We start from the raw sequence: 22,943 nt of genomic DNA on the forward strand, positions 1-22,943 counted from the left end.
GGCGGCGACAGCCCATCTGGAGGGAGGGAGAAAATGCTGGACATGGATGCAGGTGAGGGAAGGAGAAATGCTGGGCATGAATGGAGGTGAGGGAAGACAGGAAGATATGGATGGATGGAGGGAGGGGATAGAGGAAAATAACTGGATGTGAATGACAGGGGAGGACAGGGGGTAAAAGAGAATTGCTAGTCATGGTAGGAGGGCATGGAGAGAGGAGAGCTATGGACATGGATGGAGGAGAGAGCATGAGAAGTGCTGGACATGGATGAGGAGACGGGAAGACAGGAGAAAGATGCACATGGATGGAGGGGAGAGGCAGGGGATGGAGGGGAGAGGGCAGGGGACAGGAATTTTGCCAAACAAAAATCTCGCCCGTTAAATGGGCTTAACGGCTAGTGTGTGGTGTGGTGTGTGTATATATATATATATATATATATATATATATATATATATATATATTATATATTATATAATTATATAATATATATATATATATATATATATAGTATATATACAACAAAGCAGTGGGAATCAAATGCATTTATTGGAACAATACCCACGTGGGCCACGTTTCGCCCTCAGGCTGCGTCAGGGGTACAAAACTATCAAAAGTGTATGTAAAATATATCATACACACTAGTAGTTCCAAACTCTAGTTCTATTTACCCTGACGCAGCCTGAGGGCGAAGCGTGGCCACGTCGGGTATTGTTCCAATAAATGCATTTGATTCCACTGCTTTGTTGTTTTTATCTACTGTTTTGTAAGCAGTTTGTGTGCCTTTTTGTTTTTTTGTGTGTGTGTGTGTATATATATATATATGTGTGTGTGTGTGTGTATATATATATATATATGTTTGTGTGTATGTGTATGTATTTGTATATACTGGTATATGTGTGGTGTGTGTGTATACACACATATAATTTATTTTTTATTATATTTTTTGCTTCTGGGATTGTTTTCAAACAGCAATGAAAGACAACCTACCTGAGCTGACTGGAGCACAGAAGAATAAGCTGAAACACCTGACCATTGTTAGCCTGGCCTCCAGGATGAAGGTACCTGATTGTGCTTGAGATGTTTAGAGTAGGCAACCTTGCTGTAGCAGGACTGGAAACATTCTTTGACATCTAGGCACAAAGTAACTTTTTTTTTTATAGGAATAGCTACATGTTGTTGTGTTTTTGACTGCTTTTTCTGTAGTGTGGTCTCATAACAGTAACTTGTTCCAAACTACTACAACAGAGGCTTCCTGACCATGGAGGTTGACTCTGGCCCCAGCTCCTGAGCAAATGGTTCTTTGGTTGCAGCAGTGGGTCCCTATTCAGCCTTGGTTCCTATTGCAGACTCTGCACTATGGCTTGGCACTAACTCCTTGGCCCCTCGTGCAGACTCTGAATTTTAGCACCTCTGCTAAGGTGCCTGGGGTTTTCTCCAATGTACTACAGGGAATGCAAAAGTTCAACTTGGGGAATTAAGTGTGATGCTGAGGGTTGTGTATTGATAATGTGCAAACTATGAAAAAGCTTGTAGTAAAATTCACAGCTGTCCAGAATAAAAGGAAAATGAGGCTTTCACTTTCCATCCAAAATTTAAGGCATGCTAAATCAGTGTTGAACCACTGGCATGGGGTTATATGTAAATGCAGGAAGGGGTGACCAAAAATGCTGATGGCCTCCAGTGTTTGTGTTGTCATGTGTTATTGTCATACAGAATCACATGATTTGACTGCAGAAGTTATCTTGATTGCATCAATAGGGGTATGCTACTGTCATGTGCAGTTCAGTTATGCCCCCATTTTGCTCTGAACATATACCGCTCATATTTTTCTGTTTAACTCACACTAATAGAGAGACAAAAGTAGAAGATGGCCCAGAGGGATAATGTTACTGGAGGCCACACTCAAGTTGATAATATATTTGATGACCCCGACATAGCAGTATTTTGGTGACTGTGTCAGGGATTCTAGCCTTAAATAACATAGATACAAAGAGCTTTAAAACATGTATCCATACATTTAAATATAGAAACCCATGCATATAAAAACATCTATGTAAATCAAGAAGGACCTTAAAAAGAATTAGAAAAAAAAGCATAGTTCATATAAAAAGAGTATAACTTTCAGAAGAACATACTGCATACATATATAATCTCATTTGGAAAAGATGTAAAAATAACTTTAAAAACAAGTATTATTCCTATTTATGAAGCCAACCATACCTAGAAAAAATCATTATACCATCACATATAAGACCTGTCATAAGTATGTTAGAAGGTGAAATAAGTCATTTGAACTACTTGTTTTTTTTTTTTTTTTTTTTATATAAACACAGTACAACAGTGTTCGCACAGAAATATCCAAAACTTCCAAGTGTGTGTACAGTATCTCAAAGAAACCACAATTTGAGCCTTCAGGAGCATCTAACCGTAAATCACCGGCATGGCTCACAGTACATACTGCATTTTCCATTTTTATCCCCCCCCCCCCCCCCCCCCCCCCTTCACACTCATACTTCATGCTCACTACTTTAGCCCCACCATAACTCAACAAGGGCACTGTTGCCTTTTTTTTTCCCCCTGCTGGTCCTTATGCACCCAAGTATCCTTCTGCTTTGACTGTTGCCCTTTTCTATCTGTTTGGCCCATCTTAAGATCATCAGAACAATCACCCCCAGAGTCCTGCTCGTCTTCATACACAGAAGCATTTCACCCCCTATATTGTACTATTCCCTTGGATTTTTGTAGCCCGAGTGCATGACCCTTCATTTCCTAGCATTAAATCTTTGGTCCTATAATTGGCAACTTTCTTTCAAACTTGGCTAGTCCTTTCTCATGAGCCACCACACTTTCCAGAGGTGTCCACCCTGTTTACAGAGTTTGGTATCATCTGCAAAGAGACAATCCTTAACCAGACAGTCCTTCTGCAATAGCCTCAGAACGATGTTAAAAAGAGCCACCCGAGGACCGATCCATGCAGTACACCACTGATTAACGTTCCTGTCCTGCTTGAGGACTGCTTTGTGTATCCCACAAGGTCCTGGATTGACCTGTTGGGTAATGCTAAGGAAGAAAACTCTTGTTTTTGCCTGCTAATTTTATTTCCTTTTAGTCCCAACGGTTCAATCCAGATGCCCACCCTTGACTTCTGTGTTTTACAGTTCTGAAATCGTATCTGTTTGGATGACTTTCAACTTTTTATAAAGTTTTAAATATTTTATTCTTCTTTTGGCTGTTGTATGCAGAAAGGAAGGAGATGTTTCAGTTTTTTTTTTATTCTGGTTTAAATCTTGTTGCTTTTTCTTTGTTATTGGAATATTGAGTTGGCTAATCTACACACTGCCTACTAGTGCTCAACTTGATTTTGAGTCCTCTACCTCCACCTGCTGGCAAGACAGGCATAACCCACAAGGCCTGGATTGATCTGTTGGGCCTAAAGGAAGAAAATTAGTAGATAAGAACTAGTTGCTCCACACTGTCTCCCCTCTCACCTTACCTCCCAATGTTTAAATCTCTCCCTATATTTTCTGTAGAGGCTTTTTTTTTTTTTTTTTATATATATAAAGAGTGCCACATTTTGAACAGGTATTCTGTTTTCATCTTGCACCACAAAGCCTGTACTAGGTTCAAACTGCATGGTGTTCTCAGTCTTGTGAAAAGGGGTTTTGGGCAGCAAAAGTGCTGTGTGATACAGATCTTAAACAGAATAACTGTTAGAGAGAGAGATGCCAGTAGCAAGTCTGAGGAAAATTTGGAGGGACACTGTATACTGGGGAGTTAGAGAGCCACACTTGGTATCAATAGGGGTCACCACTGGCCCTTTAACGTTGCAGTGAAGAACAGTGCTTTAGCTAGGGTGGTTCACGGTTATCTGTGTGTTTGTTCACACCTTTAAAAAAAGATGTAGTAGATTGGTGAGGCAAGACTTCCCTTGACTAATCCATGTTGACTTTGAGTTACATAGTCACTTGAGTGCCCCTGGACTTCGTGATCTAATGGTCCCACGGATTCTTTCGCAGCCTTTCTGGTTCTGATGTACCTGAAAAAGTTGTTACTGTTAGTTTTAGCCTCTGTGGCAAGTTTCTTTTCTTATTCTCTTTTAGCCTTCTTTATTAATTCTTTGCATCTGGCTGTCGCCAAGTGGCCCCAGCACTATTATCTCTCGCACCAAATCCTGCATTCCACTAAGGACTAGATCTAAAATAACTCTCGTACTTGTGGGTTCCTGAACCGAAGGTTCCATGAGGCAGTCATTTGTTTCATCTAGGAACTTTACCTACCAGCATGTCCCGATGTGACATTTTATCCAGTCAGTATTGGTGTGATTTATTGTGTTGCCAAATTTTGTTAGCTTCTCTAACATTTCATCATCTATTTCTCTGTTCTGGTTAGGTGGATGGTGTTGTACCCCCCACTACTATTCTCTTCCCCTTCACACAGAGAATTTTGTACATAAAGATTCCAGAGTGCTTTTTGTTTCTGAAGAGCTTTTCATTCTGTCTGACTCATACCCTCTTTAGTTATTCTGAATAAATTGTACCCTAATATTTATTTTATTTATTACATTGTACCCCCACATTATCCTACCTATTTGCAGGCTCAATGTGGCTTATAGAGTGTTGTTATGACATAGTCATGACAGGATCTTGTATACAATCGTATTAAGCAGAAGATGTATGAGGAATTAGAGAAGGAGGTGTTAGGGTGGTGTAAGAGTATCCCATTGGTTATCCTTATTCTGCCATTTCTCTAAGATGCCTTTTTGTCTTTTCAATGCCAACCATTCTAACTGTAATCCGATTTTTAGGCTTCTACTGTAGCATTTTTATATAAACATTTCAAATTATATATATATTTTTTGTTTAGATTTGTAAGCTGCTTAGTAGTTGAAAGATCACAAATTATCCCTTTCAACTCTGCTTTTCTTCACTTAAAGGCACCTGGGCTTCTTTTGCTTTTGTTGCAACCTCTGTCAGGATGTCCTAACTTCCTTGTTTTTGGTATTACCCGTCAAGGATAGCTAAATATGAAGCATGATCCTGAGCAACCGTTGGCTTTCCCTCAGGTTCTAATGTAAAAGCTGTTCCTATCTACTTTTAAAAATGTAGACCTTTTGGAATAGGTCATCATCTCATACATGCATTGAGACTCTGGAGCTCTGCCTCGTGGGCCCTGCATGTGAAACAGTGAGCCTTTCTGAGAATGCTACCCTGGAAGTTCTGGATTTCAACTTTTTACCTAAAAGCCTAAATTTGGTTTCCAGAACCTCCTTCCCATGCTTTTCTTAGGTCATTGGTACTCTCATGTACCAAGATAAATACAGTGGAGGAAATAAGTAATTTGATCCCTTGCTGATTTTGTAAGTTTGCCCACTGACAAAGACATGAGCAGCCCATAATTGAAGGGTAGGTTATTGGTAACAGTGAGAGATAGCACATCACAAATTAAATCCGGAAAATCACATTGTGGAAAGTATATGAATTTATTTGCATTCTGCAGAGGGAAATAAGTATTTGATCCCCCACCAACCAGTAAGAGATCTGGCCCCTACAGACCAGGTAGATGCTCCAAATCAACTCGTACCTGCATGACAGACAGCTGTCGGCAATGGTCACCTGTATGAAAGACACCTGTCCACAGACTCAGTGAATCAGTCAGACTCTAACCTCTACAAAATGGCCAGAGCAAGGAGCTGTCTAAGGATGTCAGGGACAAGATCATACACCTGCACCAAGGCTGGAATGGCTACAAAACCATCAGTAAGACGCTGGGCGAGAAGGAGACAACTGTTGGTGCCATAGTAAGAAATGGAAGAAGTACAAAATGACTGTCAATCGACAAAGATCTGGGGCTCCACGCAAATCTCACCTCGTGGGGTATCCTTGATCATGAGGAAGGTTAGAAATCAGCCTACAACTACAAGGGGGGAACTTGTCAATGATCTCAAGGCAGATGGGACCACTGTCAACCACGAAAACCATTGGTAACACATTACGACATAACGGATTGCAATCCTGCAGTGCCCGCAAGGTCCCCCTGCTCCGGAAGGCACATGTGACGGCCCGTCGGAAGTTGCCAGTGAACACCTGATGATGCCGAGAGTGATTGGGAGAAGGTGCTGTGGTCAGATGAGACAAAAAATTGAGCTCTTTGGCATGAACTCAACTCGCCGTGTTTGAGGAAGAGAAATGCTGCCTATGACCCAAAGAACACCGTCCCCACTGTCAAGCATGGAGGTGGAAATGTTATGTTTTGGGGGTGTTTCTCTGCTAAGGGCACAGGACTACTTCACCGCATCAATGGGAGAATGGATGGGGCCATGTACCGTACAATTCTGAGTGACAACCTCCTTCCCTCCGCCAGGGCCTTAAAAATGGGTCGTGGCTGGGTCTTCCAGCACGACAATGACCCAAAACATACAGCCAAGGCAACAAAGGAGTGGCTCAGAGAAGCACATTAGGGTCATGGAGTGGCCTAGCCAGTCACCCAGACCTTAATCCCATTGAAAACTTATGGAGGGAGCTGAAGCTGCGAGTTGCCAAGCGACAGCCCAGAACTCTTAATGATTTAGAGATGATCTGCAAAGAGGGAGTGGACCAAAATTCCTCCTGACATGTGTGCAAACCTCATCATCACTACAGAAGACGTCTGACCGCTGTGCTTGCAACAAGGGTTTTGCCACCAAGTATTAGGTCTTGTTTGCCAGAGGGATTAAATACTTAGTTCCCTCTGCAGAATGCAAATAAATTCATATACTTTCCACAATGTGATTTTCCGGATTTAATTTGTGATGTGCTATTTCTCACTGTTACCAATAACCTACCCTTCAATTATGGGCTGCTCATGTCTTTGTCAGTGGGCAAACTTACAAAATCAGCAAGGGATCAAATACTTATTTCCTCCACTGTAGCTCCTCCCAAGCGCTTTCAAAAATCTTATTTAGATGATATGCGAGGTCTACCACTTTTTGCAGTAGTCTGGCAAGTTACCAAGTGATCCTCATGTCCACCAGCTACCCAGCTATCTATATACCTAATGATTGAATCGCCATCCAGAGCCACTATTCTAACCCTTCCCTCCTGGGGACCAGCCCCTGAAGAGACAGCCTTGGTGGAAGAGGATATTGCATCACTTGGAGGGCAGGCCCTAGCTACGGAATTACTTTTCAAAAGAAACTAGGTAGTGGGATGTTCTTGCTTTGGCAAGATAATAGCAATAATCAGATGGAAGAAGGGTATCGGAAACAAACTTCAATAGTCTAGACCTATGGATATAATTTCAATCATTTACCCTTTTCCAGTGGTAAATACTGACATTTTATATTCATGTAAACAAGTGTTCATAAGACTATGCTTTTATTTATTTTATTTTTTTTTGTGTGTTAATCATGTCCATCAATCTGTGTCCAGTATGATTATGCCATCAGAAGAATGGTAAACAATTGAAATTATAGCCATAGGTCTAGAATATCTGAAGTTTATTCTTCAATAAGTCTAGTGACCTCCTTACATTTTCCAAGTTATTAATTTCCGATACCCTTCTTCCATCTGATTTATTGCTAGTAATTTTGTCTTTCTGATGCTGGAAAATCCCACTACCTAGTTTCTTTTGATTGGTCTGTCGTAGGTTTAAATGAAAATCCCCTTTGTTTTTGCTTACAGATTACTTCTGCCAAACCAAGGTGATGCTCTCCATGCAGGTGGCCTTCCTCCATTGAAGTACAGAGACTGCCATACTGGAGGTGGGACTGCTCTGCTTTACCCCTGAAGGCCTCCTCTATATACCTCTCTGCTTCAGCTCATCCATGTCTGCCACTCTAGCCTCCATAGATCGGACTCATTCCCTGAGAGCTAGGAGCACTTTGCACCGAGTGCATATGTATGACCTCTCGCCAACTGGCAGATAATCATACATATGGCACTCGGTGCAAAAGACCAGATAGCCTCCATTTTGCTGCTGGACTGCTGTCTGTATCTTAATATTGGCGAGTTGTTGAGTTACTAAAAATTGCTACAAGAACAGGGGTAATTTAAACTAATATAAAGTCTCTTAAGCTTCTTAGGTATTTATATGCTATTTATTGTTTTCATCAAAATCAACTGCAAGGATCTAGAACCAGGCAATAAGTTGCTGATGAAGATGTCCAAGTAAACCTTGAGGTGAAACATTTTCCTTATTGGCTTGACAGAACCAACTATACCTGAATGTAGTTTGCCTTGAATGTGGTTTTGGAAAGGCAAATATTGTACTTGGCGTTGCTGTCCATGCCTCCCAGCAAACTCTGCTCTGAGGCACGCTTGCAGCCACTTCTAGTATTACAGCACCTGTCTCCAGCAGTGATTAACAAATCAAAGAATGCCATGCCAGATATGGATGTTTTGTCTTCTACCTATAGATATGGGGAATCTGTGCTAACAGTTGCCGGCCTTCACTGACTGGGGAAAATAATCTTTTGTGAAAATGCTTTGCCCTTTGGGAAGGGTTAATATTGTAACGTTTAGGTTGTGATTTTGACTGAGATTTGTTACACTAGGGGATATGTTATTTTTCTGGGATTTAGAAAAGAATTATTCTCTTTGAGGTTTTAAGGAGATTTTCATGTTTGACTTGTCATTGTTCTGTCTTTGTTATGCATTTAATGACATATTCAGTTTGTATTATACTTTCTATATTTTGCTTATTTTTAAAGTCTGCTATAAACGAACTGTTGGTTTGATGAGCAGAAACGTCTTAAATATATAAAAGCCAAGATTGACTGAAGTTTGCTGCGTTTAAGGTGGAAATTGTAGCTGCCTGGGAGAGTAGAAAGGCCTCCGCCACAAGCCTTGTCCCATTATCCTCTTAGTCTTTTGGAGCTGTATCTGTACATAAGTACATAAGTATGCCATACTGGGAAAGACCAAAGGTCCATCTAGCCCAGCATCCTGTCACCGACAGTGGCCAATCCAGGTCAAGGGCACCTGGCACGCTCCCCAAACGTAAAAACATTCCAGACAAGTTATACCTAAAAATGCGGAATTTTTCCAAGTCCATTTAATAGCGGTCTATGGACTTGTCCTTTAGGAATCTATCTAACCCCTTTTTAAACTCCGTCAAGCTAACCGCCCGTACCACGTTCTCCGGCAACGAATTCCAGAGTCTAATTACACGTTGGGTGAAGAAAAAGTTTTCTCCGATTCGTTTTAAATTTACTACACTGTAGCTTCAACTCATGCCCTCTAGTCCTAGTATTTTTGGATAGCGTGAAACAGTTGCTTCACATCCACCCGATCCATTCCACTCATTATTTTATACACTTCTATCATATCTCCCCTCAGCCGTCTCTTCTCCAAGCTGAAAAGCCCTAGCCTTCTCAGCCTCTCTTCATAGGAAAGTCGTCCCATCCCCACTATCATTTTCGTCGCCCTTCGCTGTACCTTTTCCAATTCTACTATATCTTTTTGAGATACGGAGACCAGTACTGAACACAATACTCCAGGTGCGGTCCGCACCATGTAGCGATACAACGTCATTATAACATCCGCACACCTGGACTCCATACCCTTCCTAATAACACCCACATTCTAGTTCGCTTTCCTAGCCGCAGCAGCACACTGAGCAGAAGGTTTCAGCGTATCATCGACGACGACACCCAGATCCCTTTCCTTGATCCGTAACTCCTAACGCGGAACCTTGCAAGACTAGCTATAATTCGGGTTCCTCTTACCCACATGCATCACTTTGCACTTGTCAACATTGAACTTCATCTGCCACTTGCACGCCCATTCTCCCAGTCTCGCAAGGTCCTCCTGTAATCGTTCACATTCCTCCTGCGACTTGACGACCCTGAATAATTTTGTGTCATCGGCGAATTAATTACCTCACTAGTTATTCCCATCTCTAGGTCATTTATAAATACATTAAAAAGCAACGGACCCAGCACAGACCCCTGCGGGACCCCACTAACTACCCTCCTCCACTGAGAATACTGGCCACGCAATCCTACTCTCTGCTTCCTATCTTTCAACCAGTTCTTAATCCATAATAATACCCTACCTCCGATTCCATGACTCTGCAATTTCTTCAGGAGTCTTTCGTGCGGCACTTTGTCAAACGCCTTCTGAAAATCCAGATATACAATATCAACCGGCTCCCCATTGTCCACATGTTTGCTTACCCCCTCAAAAAAATGCATTAGATTGGTGAGGCAAGACTTCCCTTCACTAAATCCGTGCTGACTTTGTCTCATCAGTCCATGTTTTTGTATATGCTCTGCAATTTTATTCTTAATAATAGCCTCCACCATCTTGCCCGGCACCGACGTCAGACTCACCGGTCTATAATTTCCCGGATCTCCTCTGGAACCCTTCTTAAAAATCGGAGTAACATTGGCTACCCTCCAGTCTTCCGGTACTACACTCGATTTTAGGGACAGATTGCATATTTCTAACAGTAGCTCCGCAAGTTCATTTTTAGTTCTATTAATACTCTGGGATGAATACCATCAGGTCCCGGTGATTTACTACTCTTCAGCTTGCTGAACTGACCCATTACATCCTCCAAGGTTACAGAGAATTTGTTTAGTTTCTCGACTCCCCCGCTTCAAATATTCTTTACCGGCACCGGTTCCCCCCCCAAATCCTCCTCGTGAGACCGAAGCAAAGATTCATTTAATTTCTCCGCTACGGCTTTGTCCTCCTGATCGCCCCTTTAACACCATTTTCGTCCAGCGGACCCAACCGACTCTTTGGCCGGTGTCTGCTTTTAATGTATCTAAAAAAATTTTTACTATGTATTTTGCTTCCAACGCTAATTTCTTCTCAAAGTCCTTTTTTGCCCTCCTTAATCGCCGCTTTGCATTTGGCTTGGCATTCCTTATGATCTATCCTGTTACTTTCAGTTGGGTCTCTTCTCCACTTGCTGAAGGATTGTTTTTTTGGCTCTAATGATTTCCTTTATCTTACGGTTAGCCACGCCGGCTGACGTTTAGTCTTTTTTCCCTTTTTTCTAATACGTGGAATATATTTGTCCTGAACCTCCAGGATGTGTTTTAAACAGCATCCACGCCTGATGCAAGTTTTTACTCTGCGAGCTGCTCCTTTCAGTCTTTTTTTCACCATTTTTCTCATATTTTGTCGTAATCACCTTTTCTAGAGTTAAACGCTAGCGTACTTGATTTCCTAGTTTCACTTCCTTCATGCCAATATCAAACCGATCATATTATGATCCTGTTATCAGCGGCCCTCGTATCGTACCCCCCTGCACTAGATCATGAGCACCACTAGGACTAAGTCTAGTATTTTTCCTTCTCTTGTCGGCTCCTGAACTAGCTGTTCCATGAAGCTGTCCTTGATTTCAATCAAGAAATCTTATGTCCCTTGCGTGTACAGATGTTACATTAACCCAGTCTATATGCGGTAATTGAAATCCCCCATTAGTATTGTGTTGCCCAGTTTGTTTGCGTCCCTGATTTTCCTTTAACATTTCCGCATCCGTCTGTTCGTCCTGGCCAGGCGGACGGTAGTACACTCCTATCACTATCCTTTTCCCCCTTTGCACATGGATTCAATCCACAGTGATTCCAAGGAGTGTTTTGTTTCCTGCAGAATTTTCAATCTATTTGATTCAAGGCTCTCGTTAATATACAAATGCTACCCCTCCACCATCCGATTCACCCTATCACTACGATATAATTTGTACCCCGTTATGACAGTGTCCCACTGGTTATCCTCCTTCCACCAGGTCTCAGAGATGCCTATTATAATCTAATTTTTTCATTTAGTGCAATATATTCCAACTCCCCCATCTTATTTCTTAGGCTCCTGCATTCGCATATAGACATTTCAAACTATGTTTGTTGGTCCTAAGTACATCATGCTTAGTACTTGACAGTATTAATTGGCAATCTTTTGGTCTGATTTTTATTGTTATTAAAGATACCGATCTACTACAATCTCTTTTGCAACCTCACTATCAGGAGACTCTATCTTTCCTGTTATGGTGATATCTTTGAAAGATACCGTATCCCGAACCATGCTCTTTTGAGCGCCTGTCGGCCTTCCCCCCCATTTCTAGTTTAAAAAGCTGCTCTATCTCCTTCTTAAACGCCGATGCCAGCAGCCTGGTCCCACTCTGGTTAAGATGGAGCCCATCCTTTCGGAATAGGCTCCCCCTTCCCCAGAATGTTGCCCAGTTCCTAACAAATCTAAAGCCCTCCTCCCTGCACCATCGTCTCATCCACGCATTGAGACTCTGGAGCTCTGCCTGTCTCTTGGGCCCTGCCGTGGCATAGGTAGCTTCAGAAAATGCTACCCTGGAGGATCTGGATTTCAGCTTTCTACCTAAAGCCTAAATTTTGCTTCCAGAACCTCTCTCCCACATTTTCCTATGTCATTAGTAGTCTTAGCTTTTGGGGGAATCCAGAAAGGGGACTTTTTTTTGTTTTCCTCTCTGTGCTGTAGGAATGACATGAGTGCTCTCTTTCAGTGTATTCCTTACTCTATGCTGTTGAAAGATCTGGATATGCGGAACTTGAGGGAATTGGAAGACTTAATAATTGAAGCTGTCTACACTGACATCATCCAGGGTAAATTGGACCAGCGCAACCAGCTGCTAGAGGTGGACTTCTGTATTGGAAGAGATATGCAGAGGAAGGACATTCATAGTATTATGAAAACGCTGCAAGAATGGTGAGGCAGTCATAGATCATCTTTCTTGCATTTATAAATGTGTTTTAAAGTACATTTTTTTCCACAATCTCGCTAACGTCATGAGTTTTAGTCATTGGGACAGAACTGTTATCCTCTTCAATTGTCCCTTCCAGCACTGAGACTTGCACATAGTCTTTCTACATTGCAGGAGCATCTGCTTTTTTTAGTATTGTGAAAACTCCTCCCTCCCTATGTGCACAGATCTCTGTAAATGCACCTGAGTTGTTCAGTACTTTCTGAGAGTCTGAAAGTATATCCCAGTCCTTCCCAGCAACACTCTGCCACCTTTTTCTCCTGAGAACCCCTCCTAGCTCACACATATATACAGCCCTGTAAATGCACTTCAGTCTGTCCTTGCATTTCTCATTAACCAAGTTTGTTTGTTTAGATTTTGCTCACATCTTTTTCAGTAGTAGCTCAAGGTGAGTTACATTCCGTGTCTGTGGAGTCTCACAATCTAATTTGTACGTGAGCAATGTAGGGTTAAGTGACTTGCCCAAATAAGGAACAACAGTGGGATTTGAGCTGGCCACCTCTGGATGTCAAGAGTGGTGCTCTAACCACTAGGCCACTTCTCCACACACACACAAGGTCGTAGATTTCAGTGCACTACATGCCTGATCTCCACACAGAGAGACTATCCGTTGTAACTCGGTTCTGACCTGTGGTGGTCTTTTCTGCTTCCACCCTTGAGACCTCTGAATAGAGTTTGAGCTGTGCTGTATCTAACAATTTCTGGCACTGGAGCAGAGAATGGGAATTCTGCATAACTCTATGGACAGCAGTACTATTCAGTCTCTGTCCATACAGTTATTTGGATATATTTAAGTCGGCAAAAGGCTGTCCAAACTTAATCTGTATTGCTATATGGCTATAGATAGCAGCTGTTTGTCTATAGAGCCAGTAGTGGTTCAGCATTGTTGGCTAGCTAGCTAGCGGCATTAAATATGTAGAATAGATTTAAACACTTTGGTTGGTGTTTTTAATGAAACGTTGACTGTGTCATTTGAATACTGAGCTGTGTAGTTTGAGATATGGAAAAATTCCCACCTCTTTCAATCCTCATAATCTCTGACATGGCTTAAAAAAAAATCGGTGTGGATAAGACATCGAACATAAGATTGCTATGTCTGTGCCCCACTCATTTAAACCTTGTTTTCCCTTAGAAAGTAGGCCGGAAAGGAAGGTAGTAGTATGTCTGTACAGGTTATTGGTGAGACTTCATCAGGAGGACAGTGTCTGAACACCAAGCATTCCAAAGGATAGAGTGGAGGTAGCCTTGGAAAGGGCAACCAAACAGTACAGACTGTACACTATGCCCTACCAGATGAGACTTAAGGGATAAATATGTACTAGAAGATGAGTTTACAGTGCTTTGTAAAAGTCTTTAACATTTTGTACAGTTCAAAATGGAAGTAGAAGCTGTTTTTGTTAATCCATATAATCTTTTCATTATTTGTTTATAACTCACCTATCTTTACATCACTAACCCCCCCGGTTACTAAGCCGTGCTAGCGGCTGTCGTGCGCTGTCTGTATTGCCGCATAGCAACTGCTACCGCAGCTTTGTAAACAGTGGGGGGGGGAGGGGAATGAGGAGAACAGCACATGCTAACAATTTACATAGGCCAAGATGCACATTTTTGCCCAAAGAAGTCTAAGAACTGTATATCATAACCTAACTTCTGTCCCATTTTCTCGTCTCAGCTCAGATCTTGGCTTAGCGGAGTTTAAAAAAGGTTTGGACGGCTTCCTAAAGGAAAAGTCCATAGACCATTATTAAATTGGACTTGGGGAAAATCCACTATTTCTGGGATAAGCAGTATAAAATGTTTTGTACTTTTTTGGGATCTTGCCGGGTATTTGTGACCTGGATTGACCACTGTTGGAAACAGGATGCTGGGCTTGATGGACCTTTGGTCTTTCCCAGTAAGGCAATACTTATGTACTTATGTACTTTTCCTCTCCTAAATCGAAACCCTCATTAAAAAGCATGCTAAATAACTGGGTCTTCAACTTCTTCCAAACCCCATGATATTAGGCTTGTACCTCTGCTACTCACAATAATCAAGTATCTTTTCAACATATTTATAAATGATCTAGAGAAAGGATAACTAGTGATGTAATTAAATTTGCTGATGACACAAAGTTATTCAAAGTTGTTAATCACAAGAGGATTGTGAAAAATTACAAGAGGACCTTACGAGACTGGGAGATTTGGCATCCAAATGACAGATGACGTTTAATGTGAGCAAGTGTAAAGTGATGCATGTGGGAAAGGGGAACCTGAGCTATAGTTACATGATGCAGGGTTCCACATTAGGAGTTGCGAACAGGAAAAGGATCTAGGTGTCATCGTTGAATATACTTTGAAACCTTCTGCTCAGTGTGCATTGGCAGCTAAGAAAGCAAATAGAGTGTTGTGCATTGTTAGGAAAGGAATGGAAAACAAAACGAGGATATATATGCCTTTGTATCACTCAGTGGTGCAACTGCACCATTAATACTGTGTTCAGTTCTGGTCACCACATCTCAAAAAAGATAGTTGCATTAGAAAATGTACAGAGAAGGGCGACAATGGTAAAGGGGATGGGATGACTTCCCTATAAGGAAAGGCTAAAGCTTCTAGGGCTCTTCAACTTGGAGAAAAGATTGTTGATGTTATGATAGAGGTCTAGAAAAATGAGTGGAGTGGAACGGGTAGACGTGAGTTATTTGTTCTTTCTAAAAATAGTAGGACAAGGGGGCACACAATGAAGCTACAAAGTAGTAAATTTTAAAACAAATCAGAGAAAATATTTCTTCACTCAACGTGTAATTAAACTTTGATAAGTAGTAGTAGTAGTTTATTTAAGGTTGACATTGTCTTTCTAGCCTGCCCCCTCCCCAGGAATGAGGACTGTGCTAGATGGAAAGGGTAAGGAGAAAATTCCCAGGTAAATGCAAGTGAGGACTTGACTCCATACTCAAAGCCAGTTTTGGTAGAGCTGGAAGCTGACATGGCCAAGTGCCAAACCTTTCTTGCTTGCATATTTTAATTGTTCTCAGATGGGTTATTGTTACCATGGGAGTATTAGATGCAGTACTGTCTATTCGTGATGCAAGATAGATAAAAATCCTAAAGGGTAATGGTTTTGGGTGGGCAAGGAGTTAATGGGTTCCTGCCTCTTGTTCCATTCCCACTGCTGAATGTGAGCCCTCTACGAATTTTTTTTTTCCCATGGGTGCAGAACTCCTCTAAGGTTAAACTTGTTCTGTATCCCCACTACTTCCACCGAGTGTTATGAAGCAGAGCTGTACACACTCTGGGATGTTCCCTTCAGACTTGGGCTTTTGTACATCACTGTTGCTGGCTAATGACAGAGCCTGTTATCTTAGTGTGTGTGTTGGACCCTGGTGTATATAAGCTTCCTGAGTACATTATGAATATCTGCATCAATTATCTGTGGCTTGTGTTGGGGAAAAGACAAGGAGATAAATGATGTTTCAAAATTTGGCAGGTGCGATGGATGTGAAGCCGTGCTGGTAGGAATCGAACAACAAGTACTGAGAGCCAATCAGTATAAAGAGAACCAGAAGCGGACTCAACAGCAGATGGAGACAGAGGTGGGTGATGTATCTTCCAGGCCACACTTGGCATCACCTTCAGTCCCTGAACTGTAGCCCTGTGATAAGACTCCTTAATCCCGATGTAAATCCTTGATGTGTGGGGCAAGATTTCTTAAAACCAGCAATAGCAGTGTCCCAGTGTATAGGGAACATTTCTCAATGGGCTACTTCCTTTTTTCCTCTTATAGTGAGCTGAGGGATATTTAAATGTGTTGCAGTCTCTTGACAGGTTTTCAGTCCCAAAAGTACAACTTACCATGACAAATGTCTCTCTCCTGGAAAGTAGTGTAGTTGGATAATAGAAATGACGTGACTATGGAGTAACTTTCCACTTGGTGCATAACAGCCTGGGATCAGTCTCCCCAGTGGTTTAATCCTCAGATGTGTAACTTACATTGCTCATCTATAGGGGAAAAATTTTGTTTGCAGTAACTAACCACAACTCAAGGGGATGGGTATAATTGAAACTCAGTAAGTTGTAAGAAACAGGACAGTGTTTCAGGATCTGTCATCTTTGCTTGCTTGCATGTATTTACTGTTCCATTGTGAAGGGTGAATATAATTCATTAGACCAGTGGTTTGCAAATGTGTCCTGGGGAACTCCCAGTCAGATTAGATTTCAGGATATCTATGTTGCATGTACATAAGATTGGAGGCAATGCATGCAAATTAATCTCATACATATTCATTATGGATGTCCTGAAAAAGTAGCTGACTTAAGTCCCCAGGACAGATTTGAGAAGCAATGCTTTTAGACCCGTTCTTAACAGAACTCTCAGGGTCCATATTTAAATTTAGCAGGTTCACTGTGTGCCTTTCCCACCCCCATATATTATATAATTGCTTAATGTGCACACAATCGGGGTGCACATCTTGTGTTCATTGTAGTATCTGTCTATTTTTCCTGATCTGAAACAGTTTCTTTACTGTATTATAAAGCAGAAGTGATGAATTTTCCCTTCTGTACTCTTGTCTTTCATTGGCAGGCTTTAGCAGATAAAGGCTGAAAGCCTTACCTCCTCCACATACTGCACCTTCTGTACGATTCAAAATATGCTATACTGCCATTTGGAAGTACTGTTAACTGCCATTTACAATACTAAAATGTGTAAAACAAAGGTAGGAAAAGAAACGTCATGCATGGTATAGAGGTGAAAAGCAGTGCAGCTGTTGTATACTTCATACCCTACTTGAATCCCATTATCCCGGCCCAGCATCAACTTTTAGGCCCCTCTGAAATATTTCATCTACAAACACATCCAAGAATAAAAATGTTTTGAGACCTTTCTTAAGTACCCGAGATGATTCTAGTCTAGGAAATAAGGCAGGTTATTTCAGAGAGAGGGACCTGCTACACTAAATAGAATAAGGGATTATGTCTATATAGATATACCAAAATGATGGGCTCTATCGGCGGATTCATCTTGTGGTACCAGTGCTCTGAACAATAACTACGGTGTCAGAAGAGGAGAAGGTGGCATACGAGAATAATTTTATATCCAACTATTAGAATCTTAAATGAAATTCCTTGAGGGACAGGAAGCCCATGTTCATCTTTTTAATACTGGAGTAACGTGTGTCTGGGGAGTTGATGTGAACCCAAGCTGTGTTGGAGTTGCAGAGCTTGAGGATGTGTCTTCCTGTATTTTGGAGACTGAGAGGAACAACTGGGGCTGAATAGACGCGTCTACTGTTAGTACAGTTCATAGCTTCCAGGAGAAAGCATCCTAGGCATGTACATTGAGAGCCCATGGTCGAAGGTGCCGTGGGGCAGCGTGAACAGCAGAGAGCCATCAGAGCATCACCTCTTCTGTTGCTGCTGATAGGAAGTAGTGTCAGTTATGGAATTAATATTTTAAAAAGTGCTGACAGCATAGCGTTTTCAAATTTGAAATTAAACAATTTGTCTTATAAAGAAAACAGAAGCATCCATGTGAATGCATGTGTGTTTCAACATCAAGTTATAGGTCAGTGACGGAAACACTTTCTATGTCCTTTCCTTCTTATAACTCTATTCCCTTAAACCATCATTTCTCCTGATACTAACCACCTAGACAGAGACATCTAGTGAATGTTTGTTTCTGATACACACACTGGTCCACCAGACCCACTCACCCTTTCATTTCCAATTTTTGCACATCATTACTTCCCACTACATGTCCAAAATGTTGGCTCCATGATGGTGTTACGAATGAAAATGGGATCAAGGATAAGAAGGCTGAAGATAGAAACAGAGAAAAGTGCGGGCAGATAAAGACCATGTGGCTTAACCAGTCTGGCCATCTATTCCATCTACTCTCCCTTTCACTCCCTTAGAGATCCTAAATACTTGTCTCAAGCTTTCTTGAATTCAGATGCTGTTTGTCTTTACCATTTCCACCAGGAGGCCATTCCATGAATTCACCAGCCTTTTATTAAAGAAATGTCCTCAAGTTACTTCTGAGTCTATCCCCTTTCACCTTCATCCTTTGCCCCCTTGTTCCAGAGCTTTGTTTCAGTTGAAAGACTCACCTCCTGTGCATTTATACTGTATAGGTATTTAAATGTCTCTATCTCCCCTCTCCTGCCTTTCTTCCACAGAATCATATTGAGATTGTCTGTCCTCAATGTTTTATGACTAAGACCACTGACCATTTAGTAGCCACCCTTTGGACCAACTCTATCCTGTTTATCTCTTTTCGAGGGTGTGGTCTCCAGAATTGTACACAATATTCTAAATGAAGTCTCAACAGAGTCTTATACAGGGCCCTTTTCCTACTGGCTATTCATATTCCTGTGCACTCAAGCATCCTAGCTCTCGCTTTCACCTTTTCTACCTGTTAGGCCACCTTAAGATCATCACATATGATCACACCCAAGTCCCACTCCTCTTTTGTGCACAAAAGTTCTTCACCCCCTAAACTGTACAATTCCCTCAGATTTTGGCAGCCCAAGTACACGATGCTGCATTTTGTTAGCATTAAATCTTAGCTGTCAAATTTCAGATCCTTCCTCTAGCTTCACTGGATCCTTCCTCATGTAATCTACTCTGTCAGAGGTGTCTGCCCTATTGCAGATGCAAACCTTACCAGACAGCCCTTCAGCAATATCGCTTACCAAAATTAAAAAAAAACCGTCCCAAGAACCGAACCTTCAGCACACCCCACATGTAACATCCTTTTCCTCAGAAAGAGCTCCATTTACCACTACCCTGTGTCTTGTTGCCTTCCACTCAACCAGTTCCCAACCTGGTCAGTCGCATAGTGCTCGTATCAAGGGCACTCAGGTTTTTTTTAGATTACATTACATCACATCACATCAGTCTGGTGTTCCGCAACATCCTCTACAGTTCCGTGCAGATCACAACAAAACACCAGCACATGTAGCTGGCAATATGTATCAGCTTACATAGCACATTTAAACTGCAAGTTAAGCCATAGTTTTCTTAAGTAACGATGCTTAAGTTGCTTGCGAAACAACAAATAGGTATCGCGCGAACAGTTGCCAGGAGAGAATTCCATAATGAAGCAGCCTAGTAAGGAATCGAGGCAGAAAGCTGCTTAAAATACTTGACCAGCTTAATTGGAAACCATAAAAAAAAACTTGCCCTCTCAACAGCTGCCTACCTAATAAAGGGAAAAACTTACCAAATGAGAAGGTGCATCCTCTGCAAAGTCAAAAAGACTAATGTATATAATTTAAAGTGTGATCGTGCAATAACTGGTAACCAATGCAACTTATGAAAATATGGTGTAACAGGTTCATTCCTTCTGAAGGAAAAGGTAGCCCTAATTGCCAAATCTTGTATTGTTTGTAACCTTTTCATTATTAATCTTGTACAGCCTATATATACGATGTTACAGTAATCCATCTTTGAAAGCAACAATGATTGCACTATTAATTGAGAAACAGGCAGTTCAAAAAAGCTTTCGTATAGAACTTTCAATAACAAAAAAGAATGCTTCAACTCCTTTATTCGCCTGATTAATCATGGTCAATTGACGATCCACTTCTATTCCTTAAACTCAAATTTAAACTGAATATTTCCAATAGTAAAATTTTCCTTTCCCCAAACATCTTTAGGAGAACCTAAATATAAAAATAGTTTTCTCCTGATAAGTTTTAATCAAAAAGCTGCTGCCTTCTTTCAATGACACCAAAACATTCCTGAATTGTATTTAAAATATCCTTGTATTCTATGGGAGCTGGTAATAAAATAGTAATATCACCTGCATAAATATTAAAAAATATATATATTTTCAATTGTTCAAGCCCTGTCCCTAAGGGCTGTAACAAAACATTAAATAGCGGCGAAAAGGGAGACCCCACAGAACCCCACATTCCGGAACCCAAGCATCCAATAAAATGCCCTGCATCTTGACTCTATAATTTCTGTCTTTAAAAAAAAAAAAACCCTGAACCAATAGTTGTCTATTCAGAACCGTGTCAGTGTTTGCTAAAATCTAAATACATCTAGCGCTGTCCCTCGATCCAGCTCTGTTCACCCAGTCAAAGAAATTGAGATTTGTCTGACAAGACCTGCCTCTAGTGAAACCGTGTTGCCTCAAGTCCTGTAATCCATTGGATTACAGAAACTTCACTATTCTCTGTTTTAAAAGTGTTTCCATTAATTTATTTACCATAGAAGTCAGACTTACTGGCCTGTAGTTCCCAACCTCTTCCTTACATCTGCTTTTGTGGAGAGGAACCACATCTGCTCTTCTCCAGTCCTCCAGGATCACTCCTGACTCCTAGAGAAGCATTGAAAAGGTCAGCCAGCGGAGCTGCTAAAACTTCCCTAATTTGCTTCATGATCCTAAGAGAGCAAGGCATTGAGGGAAAAGTAGGAGAGAAACAGGGAGAAGAAAGGAATTGAAGGAAAAATGAATGAAAAAGTAGTAACATTGATGAAGAGAAGGAACAGATGGAAAGAAGAAAATACCAAATTCAGATTTTTTTTCAAATTTATTCATTATCTTGCATTTAAATTTTGCTACATACTTTTGTCCCACTGTGACTGTTGTGCAGAGGTTTTTCCTTATATAGCAACCTTTTGGCCATAAACTATTCCTTGACTATAGAAAGAAGGCAGAGGTAAACAGGCCCCAAATGTTGTATGACTCTGTGCTTTCTAAAGTGAGGCTGTTCTGTCTGGGAGTGCAGGCATGCTAGAGCATGAAAGGGTAGTGGCGAGGGGAAGATGGAGTTGATAGAATATGGATCAGTTCTGAAGTTGGCCTGTAGCTGAAGATACGTTTTGTTTCTGCTTAGGTTACAAACATAAAGAAGACATTAAAAGCAACAGCTTCCTCAGCACAAGAAATTGACCAGCACCTCACGGACAGGGAGGGTCCTCCACTGACCGAGCAGAGGCAGCCTACCAAGAAGATGTCCAAAGTGAAAGGCCTGGTCTCCAGTCGCCACTAGAATGGGCCGTCATCCTCCTCAGTTGTTTACAGACAGACTGACTGCAGAAGAGTGGTCCTGCATGATCCTGTCACTGGGTTCTGGAGGAGACTTGAAAGGTTCTGTTTAGGCAAACCAAGACTGGCATGTCCTAATTCAGGGCCACCGTGGTGAGGACCTGGAGAAATATGGGCTCTGGGGTTTGTTTTCTTTTGTGAATTGATTGTACTGTAGTGATTGTGGCCCTCTGGCCCCACCTTGGAGCATGCAGTGCGGTCATTACCGCTTTGTTCTTCATCGGAGCGTTAACAATGTTTTTGTCTCCTCAGGAAGAGCTTGTGAAATGATGGCACTTGGTAGCTGAAGGAAGTAGATGTTCACCAGACGTGATTAGGATTAGTTGACCACTCACAGACCTTACCAGAGAGTTTAGGACTTCTAGTTTAGCCCTTACCAGGCAAGAATAAGCCACAATTCAGTCATGGCGGAATATTCCACTAAGGAAAGCTACTCACACAGTTTTACTTCAGTTTACTTAGTAATTGAGTGAGAACACCTTCAGTGATTATTTTCCATTACAGCAGGCCTCGCCGTACCTTTCCCAGGAACCAAGTCGGTGGGAAATTTTCATTGAGAGCTCCATTCTTGTAACTTTCTGAGAGACTGTTCTGCGTACAGCTGACCTTGCAAGAACATTTTTATTCCAACTTTTCAAGCATAGAGCATTCCTGTAGGAACCCTTCTGGCAAACAGCAGCAGAAGAATAATATTGTCCCTGATCCTCCTGCAGATCCATGTAAAAGTGAGGCTGGATAATGCTTACATGTACTCTTTAATTTAAACAGAGAAAAGAGACAGACCTACCTCAAGAACAGACAGTCTGTGGAGAGAGAATGTAGCATGGGATGCTGTGCTGTATCTCCTGTGCTAATATCCCGTCCAATTTGAATTTCAGTGTCAGTTTGAAAAGTCTTGGTGACTACTCTCTAGGGCAGTGGTTTTCAACCCAGTCCTGGGGGATCCCCTGGCCAGTCGGGTTTTCAGGATATCCACAATGAATATGCAAATGAGAGATTTGCATGCACTGCCTTGTAAGTATGCAAATCTCATGCATATTCCTTGTGAATATCTTGAAAACCTGACTGGCTAGGTGGTCCCTGAAGATTGGGTTGAAGAGGACTGCGGTAGGGCATCAGAAGTTGAACCCAAACAGCAAAAGAAATCAGCCTTTGGTTTGTGTGGGCACCATACCTGGAGCTTGAGTGC

The 22,943-nt window shown here is 41.6% G+C and overlaps 1 protein-coding gene across 1 annotated transcript in view; it reads left to right on the forward strand.

Moving 5' to 3' along the window:
- LOC115458691 (COP9 signalosome complex subunit 7b-like) overlaps positions 1-22,731 on the forward strand; it is a 43,007-nt gene extending 20,276 nt beyond the window's left edge. The window contains exons 4-7 of the mRNA XM_030188518.1: positions 968-1,056; positions 12,461-12,663; positions 16,184-16,289; positions 21,543-22,731. Coding sequence (XP_030044378.1) covers positions 968-1,056; positions 12,461-12,663; positions 16,184-16,289; positions 21,543-21,698 — 554 coding nt within the window. The 3' untranslated portion in view covers positions 21,699-22,731. The remainder of the gene's footprint in view (positions 1-967; positions 1,057-12,460; positions 12,664-16,183; positions 16,290-21,542) is intronic.
- The last annotated feature ends 212 nt before the right edge of the window (positions 22,732-22,943 follow it).

The sequence above is a fragment of the Microcaecilia unicolor genome, unplaced genomic scaffold, assembly GCF_901765095.1.
Source record: "Microcaecilia unicolor unplaced genomic scaffold, aMicUni1.1, whole genome shotgun sequence".
NCBI classification, from domain to species: Eukaryota; Metazoa; Chordata; class Amphibia; order Gymnophiona; family Siphonopidae; genus Microcaecilia; species Microcaecilia unicolor.